Source organism: Ochotona curzoniae, unplaced genomic scaffold (genome assembly GCF_017591425.1).
Source record: "Ochotona curzoniae isolate NIBS_2020 unplaced genomic scaffold, NIBS_Ocur_1.0 contig_908, whole genome shotgun sequence".
Lineage (NCBI taxonomy): Eukaryota > Metazoa > Chordata > Mammalia > Lagomorpha > Ochotonidae > Ochotona > Ochotona curzoniae.
In genome coordinates, this window is record NW_024466607.1 from 10,135,683 (window position 1) to 10,149,849 (window position 14,167).

Genomic DNA, 14,167 nt, shown 5'->3' on the forward strand with positions numbered 1-14,167 from the left:
GGAGTTTCCCTCCTAGGAAAACTCCCTGTATCCTGTGGAGACTGTCTTTTCCCACATCTCAGCCTCAGCTTCTGCATCTGTCGTGGGATGCTCATAAAGCCCAGCTGCTGGTGCTGTGAGGCTTGTGCGAGGTGGTGTGTGTGAGAAGCTGTGACAGCCGCAGCGCTGGAGGCAGGAGGAAGAGCGTCCTCTGTCCACAGAGCAGCTCTGGGCACCTGTGGTGTGTCCTGGGGTATTCCACCTGTGCCAGGCTGCATGGCTTGCATTCCAGCCTCGCTGGATCTCTGGACGTCCTCTGTAGTCACATGGCTCACATCCAAGTCCAAACAGCAGGGATCTGCCCTGAACACCTCCTCTGTCCGCAGGCCCCTGGTCCCTGCCACGCTGACCATGCCCTGAGAGCCAGAGCTGGCTTCTTTGCTTACATTGGTGCACACACAGGGCCCTCGGCTCTGACTCCTAATCAGTAGGATTTGCCCCAAGGTCAGCGTTTTTTTAAAAGATTTATGGGTTTTTTTTTTTTTATTTGAAAGGAAATTTTACAGAGAAAAGGAGAGACAGAAAGATCTTCCATCCACTAGTCACTCTCCAAATGTCCACAATGGTTGGAGCTGTGTTGATTCAAAACCAAGTGCCAGGAGCTTCTTCCAGGTTTCCCACGCAGGTGCAGAATCCCAAGGCTTTGTGTCATCCTCGACTGCTTTCCTAGGCCACAAGCAGGGAGCTGGGTGGGAAGTGGAGTAGCCAGGACAAGAACCTGCACCTGTATGGGATCCCATTGGCTGCATGTGGAGGATCAGCCTGTTGAGCCACCATGCCAGCTGCCTAAGGGCATCTTTAAGTCTTTCCAATGTGACCGCTTTGTTCTGTGTCCCTTCCCTACCCCCTGCTTGTGCACACACCTCTGTCCTCACCGTGTCGCAATGGTCTCTCTGGTTTCAGCTGCTCTGCTGGCTATACACAAGATGAAGAAAGTGAGAACCAGAGAGGAGATCCCCGGGGATCCTAGTGACCTCCAGGTGAGCATGACCCATATGAAGAGTGGACACCCTGGGAGGAACTTGTACAGAGCTGTCCAAGACTGGAATGCATCACTTGCTCACCACCTGGTGCCTGCCAGGCTGTGGCACCCTGGACAAAGCCCATGGAGGTAGTGAGCCCCGGGAGGATGAGTGAGCAAGGGACACTGGTGACAAGATAGGACACAGTGTGGCCAGGAGGGCATGCAGAGCTTGTCTGTTCAGTTTAGCTATCATTTGTAGCTGACACACATGCATTTCTTATCCTGGAGAAAAAAAAAATTTCATCAGCTTAAGCTGAAGTTCATGGTGCCAGCCACACCCTCAGAGGACTCTCCCAAGTTGTCCATCTCAGTGTGTGGTTTACATATGTGCTGGGTGGAGTCCAGGTCAGCTGTGGTGCCACAAGGGTTTGTGGTCTCAGTTGCTCAAAGTCTAGATGTTTGTTTCTTGCTCTCTGGACACCGTGATATGGTTGGGAGGGGTCACTCGACAGATGCCTCAGCAAATATTGGGGCCTGGCTGAAAGGACTTGGGTTTTCCTTAGCACGTAGCCCTGCTTCTGCCCTGTGGGTTATACGGGGGTGTGCGGTTGGAGATAGAGTACACTAATTCCTTCAATATTCCAGTACTCAGAACTCAGTTGTCATAAAGTAATGGCTGAGGAGACTGGGGGACATCATGTGGAGTGGGGGTGATGTAGGAACATCTGGTAGATTTTGTCACTCTGGGTATGGGAGTCTTGGAGATGTCTTGTGTAACTTGGTGGCCTGTGTAGGGAGGAGCAGAATAAAGGTGGCTGGATGGGGCCACATCTGTGTATTTTTGGGGCTCTGTGATCGACAAAACTTGTTCATGGATCAAAGCAGGGGGAAAGGAACAAAAGGAAGCAAAGGTCATTCATAAAGTTTTGCCTTGTACAACCTAGGGGGTTGTATAAAGTGGACGTCGTACAGTGGACAAAGAGGAAGGGTCCTGGGACAGGGAAGGTTCGTTGAGTGTGTGTGTGTGTGTGTGTGTGTGTGTGTGTGTGTGTGTGTGTGTGTGTGTTCTGTGTTGAGAAAGAAGACAGAGATCATCCATCTGCTGTTTCACTCCCCAAATGGCTATAACAATCTAGAGTGGGTCTAGGGTGAATTCAGGAGCCAAGAACTCCATCCTGGTCTCACACATGGGTACAGGGGTCCAAGTAATTGGGCCATCTTCTGCTGTCTTCCCAAGCACATTAACAGGGAGCTGGATTGGAAGTGGGGCAGCTGGACTTGGATCAGCACTCCAGTAGGAGATATTGGCTTCTCAGGATGTGTCTGTGTACTACAATGCCAGTTTTGGTGAGAACATTCCAACCACAGCAACTAACAATCCCCAAACTGGACATAATTTTTGATTACAGCAGCATCAAAAAAGTAACACAATTAGGAGTAATTTTTTAAGAAGAAACAGAATACACTAAACAAACATATTGTTGAAAGGAATGTGAAGAGATGTTGATGTTTGTGAATTAAACTTAGCATTGTAATGATGACAGTGTTCCTCAGATTGGTCTCAGATTAATAGCAACTGCTATCCCTTTTTAGCTCCAGTTTAATTTTTGCTAGTCTAAAAAAAAATTGTGTTTATTTGAAAAATGGGAAAGGAGAGAGGGAGGCAGTGACAGAGGGAGAGAGAGAGAGAGAATGAGGTTGCATGCATTGGTTCACTCCTTGAATGACCATAACATCCAGGGCAGGACCAGGCCTAAGCCAGGAGCCAGGAGCTCTGTTTGGGTTTCCTGAAAGGGTGATAGGGCCCAAGTGTTTGGGTGTCTTTCACTGCCTTCCTAGGCTCATTGTCACGAATGTTAGATTGGAAGCAGAGCAGCCTGGACTTGAACCAGGGTTCCTGTGTGCAATGCCAGCATTGTGTGAAGCAGCTTATCCAGCTGAGCCACAGTGTTGATCCTATCATTGATTTGAGAGTTCTCTCTTCTTTCTCTTGGTTAGTCTGGCTAATGGTTCATCCATTTTTCTTTTATCTTTTTTTTAAAAAAAAAACAGCTTTTCATTGATTGCTTGTATTATTCTTAACATTTAGATTGTATTTATTTCTCATTTGTATTATGTCATCCCTTATGCCACTTTTGAGTTTGTTCTTGTTTCTTTAGGCCCTTGAGTTAAATTATTTCAGCCTGTTTGTTTAGCCATTGTCGGACATTTGGCCTATTTCCAACCTTTTATCTGTAAGCATTTTGTCCTTTCCTCTTGTAAATCTACAGACATGTGCTGGGTACTAATCTAGGTGTGGAATTGTGTCACCAGGTCTGTCACTCCTCTACATGAGCACAGGAGGCCTCTGGCTCGACCCTGTTGCCACCTGGGGCCTGGTAGTGCTACGGGGGGTTGCTTGTGCATAGCAGGATGCTCACAGTAACCCTGGCCTCTTCCTGGGGGACATTTGGAGCCCAGACCCTTGAGGGGCAAACCAGGTGTGAGTCCTGATGCCAGGTCCCAATGTCTTCCTCTTTCTTGAAGATGTTCAGAGAAACAGGAAAGTCACAGTGGGCATAGATGGTGGTGAGGCTGCAAAGAAAAGTGTTTTCTGGGATGGAGAGATAGGGGCAAGTCTGTCCCTGGCAATCACCGCGCAGAGAGGTCAGAACCTGTCACCTGCCTGCAAGGTAGGGATATGACATCCGCCTTCTCTGGCATTTCAGGCTCTCCTCTGTGGAGAGCAGGCTGGTCCTGAGAGTGTCTGTGGTGCGTGCCCTGCCGTGGCTCCTTGTAAACAGAGTGAACTGGATGAGAATGGACTCACTGTGCCCATCCTGCTGGACTCTCACAGTAGGAAACGGGAGAGCCCGGAAACCCCAAAGCTCAGGCCCTGTCCTTGGTGCTGAATCATAACGATGATATGGTTTGAGGGTAAAGGAAAGAGAAAGTTTAATGTGGTCGTGATGAGGACACAGTAGACCATCACTCTCAAGCTTCTGTCCTGGCTAACAAGCATGACCTGGGGTCCTTAAAGGGGCTGCAGGGCAAGTTGGGCTGCTGGATCAGGCGTAGAAATTGTTGCAGGTCTGATAACAGGTGAGAAACACCTCTGATCTTGGTTTCTCTGTACAATTGTTTGCATGCCCATGTTCCTTCAGACTTCACCCTGAAACTTGTGACTCAATTCCAAAGATAACAAGGTGGGGAGATCAGGGGCTGATGGGATCCTAAGTGTTGTAGTTTGCTGGATTGGATGCATGACTTTCTCAAAGGGCTTAAAGAGTGAACGCCTCCCTTCTACCACAGGAGGGAGCCATTTTGGAAAATCTGTTGGAAAGGCCTGGTTGGAGAGATTGATCTTCAGTGTGCCTGTTTACTCCTTAAATGGCTGTGTGGCTGGGGCTGAGCCAGGCGAAAGCCAGGAGCCCAGAACTCTGCCTGGCTCTCCCATGTGGATGAAAGGGACCCAAGTGCTTGGGCCAATTCCTCTCTTTTCCTAAGTGTGTTAGCAGGGAGCTGGATCAGAAATGGAGCATCCAGGGCTTAACCAAGGACTCAGATTTGATGCTGGTATCATAGGCAGTGACTTAACTGTTTTGCCCTGGATCCATAGTTGGTTTTGTTGTTGTTTTTATTGTTGTTTTTCACTTGTGAGGTTTGGATTAAGATGTTGTCCCTGCACAGTTGTAAGGGAACAGTACAGCTTCCAGCACTTATATCTGGCTTGCACTGACCCCACCGTGCAGCCAGCCTTTCCATGGCCTTCTTTCCCTCTGGGAAGAAGGCAGCAGCCTAGAATCAGGGAGGGAGCAGACCTTCTCAGACATCAGACCTGCTGGCAGCTCAAGCTGTCCCTTCTCCAGGACCAGGGGAGGGGCCTGTGTCACAGTGGCCCACGGCCACTCAGACGCACATTTCTCAGTTACCTACATGGCCTTTCACACAGCCCTGCAGCAGCCCACTGCCTTCTGGTGCCCCTGGGTCTTGAGGAATAATCTAATCGTGAATTTAGGGGAAGTAATGATGGCAGACACGCTCTCTCAGACCTTAATGATGCACCTGTTGGTGTCTTGGTGCAGCATCATGATGCCATGAGGTTATGCCATCATTTTGAGACCAAACATTCAAAGAACAAAGAAAATGAAATGGATAGTTCCAGTGTAGACATGGTTAGATCTTCAAAAGGGAAGGTTTGTTGTTTTATTTTTAGAAGACTTTTGAATCAAAAACAAAAAGATGATGGCCTTTAATTTTTCAAAAAATAAATATCAGGGGCCTGGCGGAGTAGCCTGGTGGGTAAAGTTCTCAACTTGCATGCACTGGGATCCTACATGGGTGCCAGTTTGTATCCTGGCTGCTCCCTTCCAGCTCCCTGCTTGTGGCCTGGGAAAGCAGTCAAGATGGCCCAAAACCTTGGGACTCTGCATCTGCGTAGGAGACCCAGAAGAAGCTCCTAGCTCCTGCCTTCAGATTGGCTCAGCTCTGGCAGTAGTGGCCATTTGGGGAATGAACCAACGGATGGAAGATCTTTTTTTGTCTGTCTCCTTCTATTTGTAACTCTGACTTTCCAATAAAAAATAAATAAATCTTTTAAAATATCTGTCTCTGCCACCAATAATAGCAAGACCCTTCGCAGGCCCTTGATTTTATTTACCTGGAAGGTGCTGGAGACAAGCCCTATGGCTTGTCCACTGCTGGCATTTGCCCACTGCTTGCACTGACATTACGGCAGTGGCTGCTGAATGACTCCAGAATCCTCCGAAGGCCCCGACATGGCCTGGATTGTTGTCCTCGCTGCCCAGAAGCTTGTCCTGGTGACCCCTTGGACTTGGCTAAGTTCATGCTTTTGCCTGAAGGAAGTTTCCTGCCAGGGAGATGTATACATAAGGGGTGGGATTTCACACAAAACCAGAGAAAACTCTGTGTGTTTTGCTGTTTTTTGTTACCTGTTTTGTCTGTCTTTGCAGTTGACATCATTTTTTGCTTTTCATTTATGAAGCCCAATTAAACTTACTGGTATTATTTGTGCAGTTACTACACATTTCTCCTTTGCAGTTTTCTTCATATTTATAATTCAGATGGCACTAAGTCTCATTGCTTCTTGTAGTTAACACAGTTGCTGTTGCACATCAGCTGTTTTAGCATCCTTAGTACCCTTGTTTGTTTCAGCAGGTGTCATGGTGGCGTTGATGAATGTGCATATATGGTTGGTAGAGGCCACGATGCAAGAGCCCTCTGGCTTCCCCAGGGAGGCGGATATCCTAGATGGGTACAGGTTCTTGGGCTTCATTGGCCATGGCAGCTTCAGCGAGGTGAGGCTTGCTTGCCACCTGGACACAGGGACCGAAGTGGCCGTGAAGATTGTCCGTAGAGACCCGGGGGACACCTCCAGCTTGCAGAGGCTGCTGGCTGAAGTGGACATCATGAAGGACATGTGCCACCCCAACATCCTGCAGCTGCTGGAGGTGAGGCACTCAGCGGCCTGCTCGTACCTAGTCCTGGAGTACGCGAGCAGAGGGGAGCTCCGGCACTATGTGGCAGAGCGTGGCCACCTGTGGGAGGAGGAGGCCTGTTTCCTGTTCTGCCAGACCCTGTCGGCCGTGCACTACTGCCACCGGCACGGTGTGGTGCACAGGGACCTGAAGCTGGGCAACCTGCTGCTGGATGCCAGCCTGCACATCAAGCTTGCCGACTTCGGCCTCAGCTGCCGAATCACTGAGGGCCAACAGCTGGACACGTTTTGCGGGACACCCCAGTACTGTGCCCCGGAAATGTTCCTGCACAAAAGCTATGATGGCTTCAAGGCTGACGTTTGGAGCCTAGGGGTGATCCTGTACACGATGCTGATGGGGTCCCTGCCCTTTCATGGCAAGAACCAGCAGGAGCTGGGGGCCTGTGTGCTGCGTGGGCGGTACCTGCTTCCAGTCCACATCAGCTCTGCACTTCAAGAACTCTTGAGAAAACTACTGAGCTTGAACCCCAATGAGAGGCCCACAGTGCAAGAAATCAGGGGCCACTGGTGGCTTGGCTGGGGTGCAGAAGAGCCTGAAATAACTGATGTGGAACCCCTGAGCTCTGCCCAGGACCCTGAAACCCAGGAAGACCTGGCGGGCCTGGACCTGGAGCCAGGGTACAGAGAAGAGGCCTTGTCTAGCAGCCAGTGTGACACCACCTTGTACACCACACTACTCTCCCAGAAGGACTACCTCCGGGTGAAGCCCACGCCTCTGGCTGAACTCTCCTCTGCCAGCATTGATGTGTGCAGCCCCCATGTGCTCCAGCTCCAGGGGAAGACCCCTGTTAGCCTGCGCCCCTCCTCCCAGCCCCCACTGTCTCAGGGCAACCAAGAGGGGAAGCTGCAGGCCTATAGCCCAGCCCCCATACCTGAACCTGCCCAGTGTGGCCAGCTGCAGCTTCTGAGCCCTGGACTAGACCCTGGGGCCACCCCCTGTGCCCTGAGCCCCAGGATCCCTGAGGGCCACTTGGCAGAAGGGGGCCACCCCCAGGGAGTGGCAGAGCAAGAAGCTGTCCCAAGGGAGCAGCCAGGGCTGGAGACTGAGACGTCAGCCCCTGCCAGAGATAGGAGCCAAACCCACCGGAGTGTGGGCAGAAGGCTGGTTGAATTCCTCCTGCGGGTGTGTTGCATTCTACCGACCTCAGAGGCAGGCCCTGGGACCCCCAGGGGAAAAGGCACTCCCCGGTAGCTTCCTGTAGGGGTGTCCTCAGAAGAGGGTCCCTCCCAGCATAGCGGTTTGAAGGATGTTCCCTTCAGCCTTTGTGAATGATTGCCATGAATAAAAATCCTAATTATGCACATGGAGCCAGTTCTAGGTGCCACTGGGAAGCCTGTGTGTTCTGTGGAACTGTTGTGTTGTTGCCTGTCTCAGGGATCGCATGGAAAGACAGGGCTGATCCATCCAGGGAGCTGACTTCATGGAAGCCAGAAAGAGAATGAAGGCTCCCGGGGGCTGGGGGCAGGCAGCAGAGAGGCACAGGAGGGTGGGCGCTGAACTCCAGGGCACCCAGGGCCCTCCTGCTCTCCAGTGCTGTCCAGAAGAACCGAGAGCCACGTCTGCAGTGCCGTCCCAGGGCAGGACTGCAGGACCAGTGTGTGTGTGTGTGTGTGTGTGCGCTCAGCTCCCACAAGGCTGAAGCTCTCTGCCCTAGGGCACTCGCATCCTTGTCCGTGACGAGGACACTCATCATGTGATGGGGACACTCTAGACTCAGTTAGCACTCGGTATTTTCCATCTTTCCTATAAGGCCTTTCTGGTGTTGTCCAGAGGAGCTGCATTCGCTCTAGAAATTCCACATGAAAACATGTGCACTTGGAGAAAAGCTGAAACTCTGCCTTCCCACGCACCTGTGACCACTTGAAGTCTTGTTGTATTCTATGTTCATCCTGTCACGTGCTGGTCAGCCCAGCCTCCCGACGTCTCCATGGAGAGCAGGGCACAGAGTTGACAGCAATGCATTCTGACAACCGAGCCCGCGCGCAGCTCCCCACAGCTGAGCATCAGCTAGTGATGCCTCCCACCCTACAAATGCACAACCCTATGAAGCCCACACACCTGCCGCTTCAATTTTCCCCACTTCCCCCAGGTCCTAGCTGAGTTAGTGCCTCTTCCAAGTAGTCTTCCCAGACTGTACCAACTTGCTTTGTCACTGGTGCTGAACAGTGTGGAGGGAGAGACACAGCCCAACCCCTCATCTGCCAGGGAACCCCTAGTGCACAGCACTGAGTAAGCACTCAGAAAATGGGGAGCTGCCAGCAGCCAAGGAGAGGGGTGTTGTGATCCAGAGCAGAAACACCACTCCCCCATCAGTGAGCATGTGACCCCAGGTCAGGGGAGCTGGGGTGCTCAGTGGAGAGGTGCCTGGTGGTGTCCTCAGCCAAGACGTTTTCCCAGCAGAAGCCAAGTGGGAATGGAATTCCCAAACCAAAGTCCAGCAGGGAGCCAGTGGAGCCCAGCTGGCGCAGCAGGTGTTGTGGGGGAGGGATCCTGGTAAGACCCTCCCTCAGGGTGTGAGCCAGCCTGCCCTGTGCACTCTGACCTGGGGAAGGAGGGGCCTGGGAGCTGCAGCCAGGTCCTGTGTGTCCTGCGGTCTCCCCTCCACCGCAGAAGTGGGGTCTGTGCAGAGCACTGCCCCCTCCATCCCACAGGGCTTCCTGAGCTGGGGTCCTCATGCCGCCTGCTCAGCCGGGAAGGAAGCTGAGCTGCTTCCTTCTGCAGCTGGCCCCAAGGGCAATCCTAACAGCCCTGTCTCCCTTGAGTTCCCCAAACTGGCCAGAACCACGGCCCTGCTCTGTTCAGAAGTCTTCAGTGGCTGCCCTCTACCTAACACTGGATGCAAAGTCCTGCCACCCCAGGTCCACCACAAAGGTAGGTAGGTGCATGGGCTTGGGTACCTCCTGGCCCTGGCCTAGACGCTTCTGCTCTCTTGATGCCTCCAAATGCCTACCCAGGTCTCACTTCTACTCCACAGCTCCCAACCCTTCAGGTTTCTCTGTCTGTAACCCAGAGTAGAATCCCCTCACTGCTGGGCCCATGGCCTTGCAACACCCAGGTACTATTGCTAAGGGGCAACCTTCCACCAGGTTGAGGCCCTTAGGAATCTGGCCTGGACCCACTTCCCAGCCTGGGCACAGGTTCACTTGGCAGTGGCTGGACACGCTGTGGTTCTCCACCTCCACTGTCAGGGCCAAGTGGGCACAGTCACTCAGGGTTACCATTTTGCTGTCCCTGCTGGGCACCAGGCCATGAATACTCAGAGGCAGTTCCAGGGTCTGGCCTACTCGGGCCTCCACCTGGCACAGAGCGAACTCCAAGTTGTTGGGCTTTATCACGTACACCTGGGAGAGGAGACAGGTGGCTGCGCTTAGCAGTGCCTTCAGGAGAGGCTGGCCACTGCTGGAATTGATGGAGAACTTCCAAATGCAGTACCCGGAGGACAGGTAGGTGAGAAGGCCGGGCTGGGCAGGGTGAGAACTCAGACCAGAGAGCTGTGGGACTCTAGGGCTCAGGCTGGGCACCTGCACTGGGTCCAGCTAGAGGGCCAGCATGGAGTCAGATCACAGCCACTGAGCTTTGGCTGGTCTCTGGCGGCTGCTGGCAATTAACAAAAGGAGCTGTAATCCAGGAGCTAGTTGAGCTGTCCAATTGACTGATCGACCAAGCTTTGGCCAATTATGTTGGTTTTTCCAAATGTGCATGTTTTTCCTGTTAGTTGACACGTGGCAAATGCACTGAGAGAGCACCAAGTGACGAGTATGCATACAGTGTATGGCAGTCAGCTCAGGGCAGCTGGATGCTGAGGACAGTCCTGCTGTGCTAGGTCAGTGCCAGTTCCTCCAGACAGCCAGCAGTGGGGTTACTGGAGCCTGCTGCCTTCTTGCTTTTTTCTGACCAGCCTTGGGATAGTTTCGCGGAATGGCTCTGCCCCGGCCAGCGTTTCTTCTGTGTCTTTTGATGCCAGGCGTCCTAACTGGGCAGGCAAGCTGACATGCTGTGCTCTTGATTTGCACTTTCCTGATGATTGGTGAAGAGAATATTTGCATATGCTTCTTAGCCATTTGCATAGGCTCTTTTGAGAAATGTTTGTGAAGGTCATTTGCTCACTGTTTAATTGAATTGCAATTTTGGTTATTGAGTTGTTGGAGTCCCTTCTGTGTTCTGCACACTAATCTCCCATCAGATGAATAGTTTGAAAAATATTCTCCCCTCCTGTAAGCTGTACCTTAACTCTGTTGATTATTTTCTTTGTGTAGATGTTTAGTCTGATGCAATCCCATTTGTCAGTTTTGTTTGGGGGAGGTCCAAGAATTCCTGACCCATGCTAACGCTCAGAGGCATCTCCCCTGCAGTTGAGTAGCTTCCAGGTTTCAGGTCTTACACTTCAGCCTGACCTCTGAGTGGAGTTTGCTGTATCATGAGAAGGGGGAACAGAGGTGGCTTCATCTGCCTGTGAAAATCCACTTTTGGCAGCTTCATTTGGGGATTTTTTTTTCTTCCCAGTGTGTGTTGTTGCTGCCTTTGTCAAAACAGCCATTGCCTGTACATACATGGATTTAGTCCTGAGTTCTCCACTCTATTCTAAAAATCTGTTTGTCAATATTTTAATGCCAGTCTCATGTTGTTTTTGGATACTGACAGGGCTGAGCTGATCAGGAACCAGGAGCCCACTTCAGGTCCCCCAGGAGGGTGCAGGGTCCCAAGGTGTGAGCCATCTTCCACTGCCTTCCCAGTGCCACAAGCAGAGAGCTGGATGGGAAGTACAGCAGCAGGACACAAACCTGTGCCCATATGGGATCCTGGCACTTGCAGCTGGAGGATTAGCCAATTGAGCCATCGTGATGGCTCTATGTTGGACTCTCTTGAGCATCTTTATAAGGCTGATTTAATGTTGACGAATTCCTTCCTTTTTTTTTTTTTTTGCTTATGTAGAGTCTATCATCTAAAAGGATGGGTTTTTATAATATTTTTGTTTTTGTTTCCCTTCAGAATTTGGAATGTGCCAAATTCTTCCCTCCTGGCATATAAGGTTTCTGCTGAGAAATCTGCCATTAGCTTTATGCAGTTTCCTTAAATGTAAGTTGTCATTTTTCTGTAGTTGATTCTGCTTTTAAAATATTTATTTTAAAATGCAGAGAGAGAACCATCTTCCATCTGCTGGTTTTCTTCCCAGATGCCCACAGCTGGCAGGACTAGGGTGGGATCCTTGGTCTAAATTTGGGTATCCTGGGGGGGGGGGGCTCAAGTGTTTGAGCTGTTATCTAGTATCTGTAAGGATGCTCATCAGCAGGAACTTAGATTCTGAATCCCAGTCGAAACTTGAATCCAGGCACCACATCATGGGATGGTGCATCCCTCATGGCATTTTAACTGGGCCAACAGGTACCAGAATGCTCTTCCTGCTCAAGGCTGGACGCCCCTGTGTTGTGTGGATGGGCCACTTTCTGTTAAGAGTTCCTGCATCTAATGCTGTTGTTATATGTGCACAGAGTAGAATTCCTGGGTCATAGGGTAGTGAGTTTATGGCTAGTTTACCCTACTAGTTAGGCAAAGGGCATTATTGACATACTGAACATTTGTAAGCTGTCGTATGCTACCCAGGCAATGACAAGGCCATGACACCTCACAGGTGTCCTTTCAGAACCACCCAGAAACATGAAACCATCATGAGCCTCAGAGAAGCAGGTGGTTCCATGACACGTCCAGGACAGGAAGCAGTTTTGGGGGGAAAGTGCAGCTATATTCTCATGGGACCCAGGGAGCATGTTTTCTGAAGCTGGTGCAGCGGCTCATGGAAAGACATTTTTGTCACTGAATTATTACTCATTAGCTGTCTTCCCTGACATGAACTTCCAAAAGGGAACTATACGCTTTTCAGCACTGAGGAACACAAAGGGACTGATGATGGCATAGCCATTGACCACGAAAGTCTGGATGCAGTACATAGTCGGGTCATGATTCGACATAAATCTGAAGGTGGAGATGAAATAGTCCAATGTGGACAGGACCGTGAAGACGCCCATGAGCAGCAGGATGGTGCGGGTGGCCCTCAGCTCTGGGGAGGCTTGTGGAGAAAGGCTGGTGCTGTGAAGGTGTTGGGACTGCTTCTTGTGCCTGCACAATAGGGTCACCATGTAGCTACTGGAGAGCACCATGAGCCCTATGAGGGGGCAGTCCCTGATGGGCACCAGTGCAACCAATAGCTGACTGAAGGACTGACCTGAAAAGGAGCAGGATTCAGTGACATACAGGAGACTGTCTGAGGTCCCGTTGGGGGTGGCCATGATGGTGTATGTGAGGTGACTGCTGACAGCCATATAGAAGACCCACAGGAGAACAAGAGAACCCAGGCTGAGACAGGAGGGTGTCTGTTTGAACTTGGCCAACCAGGAGCTCCTGGGGCTGAGGGTGATGGCCTGGAGGACACTGAGCAGGGAGGTGATACACAGCGAGAGGCCCCGCAGCACCCTGTGGGAGTAGATGACTGCTTTACATGTGATGTCATCCCAGACGCCCCAGGACCCAAACATGTCTGTGGCCATGAACCCTCCGAACAACAGCATCACCAGGTGGGTGAGGGCCAAGAAGCCAATAGGCAGGTCTGTGGGCTTGGGTCTGTGTTGGAAAAAGAATGTGAGGATGTGGAAGAGAAGGAGGAAGGCATTGGCTGAGACCCCAATGCTAACTTCAGAGAGAAAGATATTTCTGAGGTCAGTGTTATTATACAGCTTGCTGTATATGTTCATTTTTGGTTGGAGCAGAGGAGCATCCATCAGGAGATGGGGGAAAGCCAGAACAATACCTTCTCACCGACTGACTACTTGGGCAGTCTCAACCAGCACGACTGTCGTCATCATTGCATGGAGCTCCTTCCCCGTATTTGTTCTTCTGCTTCTTGACTCGGCTCTACCTCCCACCCTCCAGAAGCCTCGCCCCTCCTCACTGTCCCAGCACCTTCAGACCTTGGCTGGTTACCAGGGCCACTGCTGGACTGCCTCGCATGCAGCTTGTCTGCCTACTAGAAATGGCCATAAAGCACAAGAAGTATTTGTTATTGTTGTTATTATTATAAGTTTGAATTAAGAGGGCCCGGCGGCGTGGCCTAGCGGCTAAAGTCCTCACCTTGAACGCCCCGGGGTCCCATATGGGCACCAGTTCTAATCCTAGCAGCTCCACTTCCCGTCCAGCTCCCTGCTTGTGGCCTGGGAAAGCAGTCGAGGACAGCCCAAATCCTTGGGACCCTGCACCCATGTGGGAAGCCTGGAAGAAGTTCCTGGCTCCTGGCTTTAGATCAGCATAGCATCGGCCATTGCGCTCAATTGGGGAGTGAATCATTGGATGGAAGATCTTTCTCACTGTCTCTCCTCTCTGAATATCTGACTTTCCAATAAAAATAAATAAATCCAAAAAAAAAAAAAAGAGTTTGAGTTAAGAACTCTGTCTTACTGGGTTTGGCCTGTGTCCCCTGATGAAGGACCCTGCAAATGATCAGACCGTGCTGTGACTAAGGACCTGGAATTTGGCAGGTGGCATAAAGTGGCAATAAGAACCCTCCCACACAGAGATTGTGTGACAGATATGTCCAGTGTTGCACTATTTCTATCCTTACACTGCTTCGTTTCTTGCCAGACCAGACTTGTTCATGTATTACAGGGCAGATGTTCGC

At 51.1% G+C, this 14,167-nt stretch overlaps 1 protein-coding gene across 1 annotated transcript; it reads right to left on the reverse strand.

The window, feature by feature from the left end:
• Positions 1–12,320: 12,320 nt before the first annotated feature.
• LOC121165952 (vomeronasal type-1 receptor 48-like) lies at positions 12,321–13,247 on the reverse strand. The gene has a single exon (XM_040994972.1). It carries the CDS (start codon positions 13,245–13,247, stop codon positions 12,321–12,323), a length of 927 nt encoding a protein of 308 aa, XP_040850906.1.
• Positions 13,248–14,167: the final 920 nt, after the last annotated feature.

Bases quoted from the DNA above. Each gene is read 5' to 3' on its own strand.
- LOC121165952 (XM_040994972.1), bottom strand. From the start codon at position 13,247: ATGAACATATACAGCAAGCTGTATAATAACACTGACCTCAGAAATATC.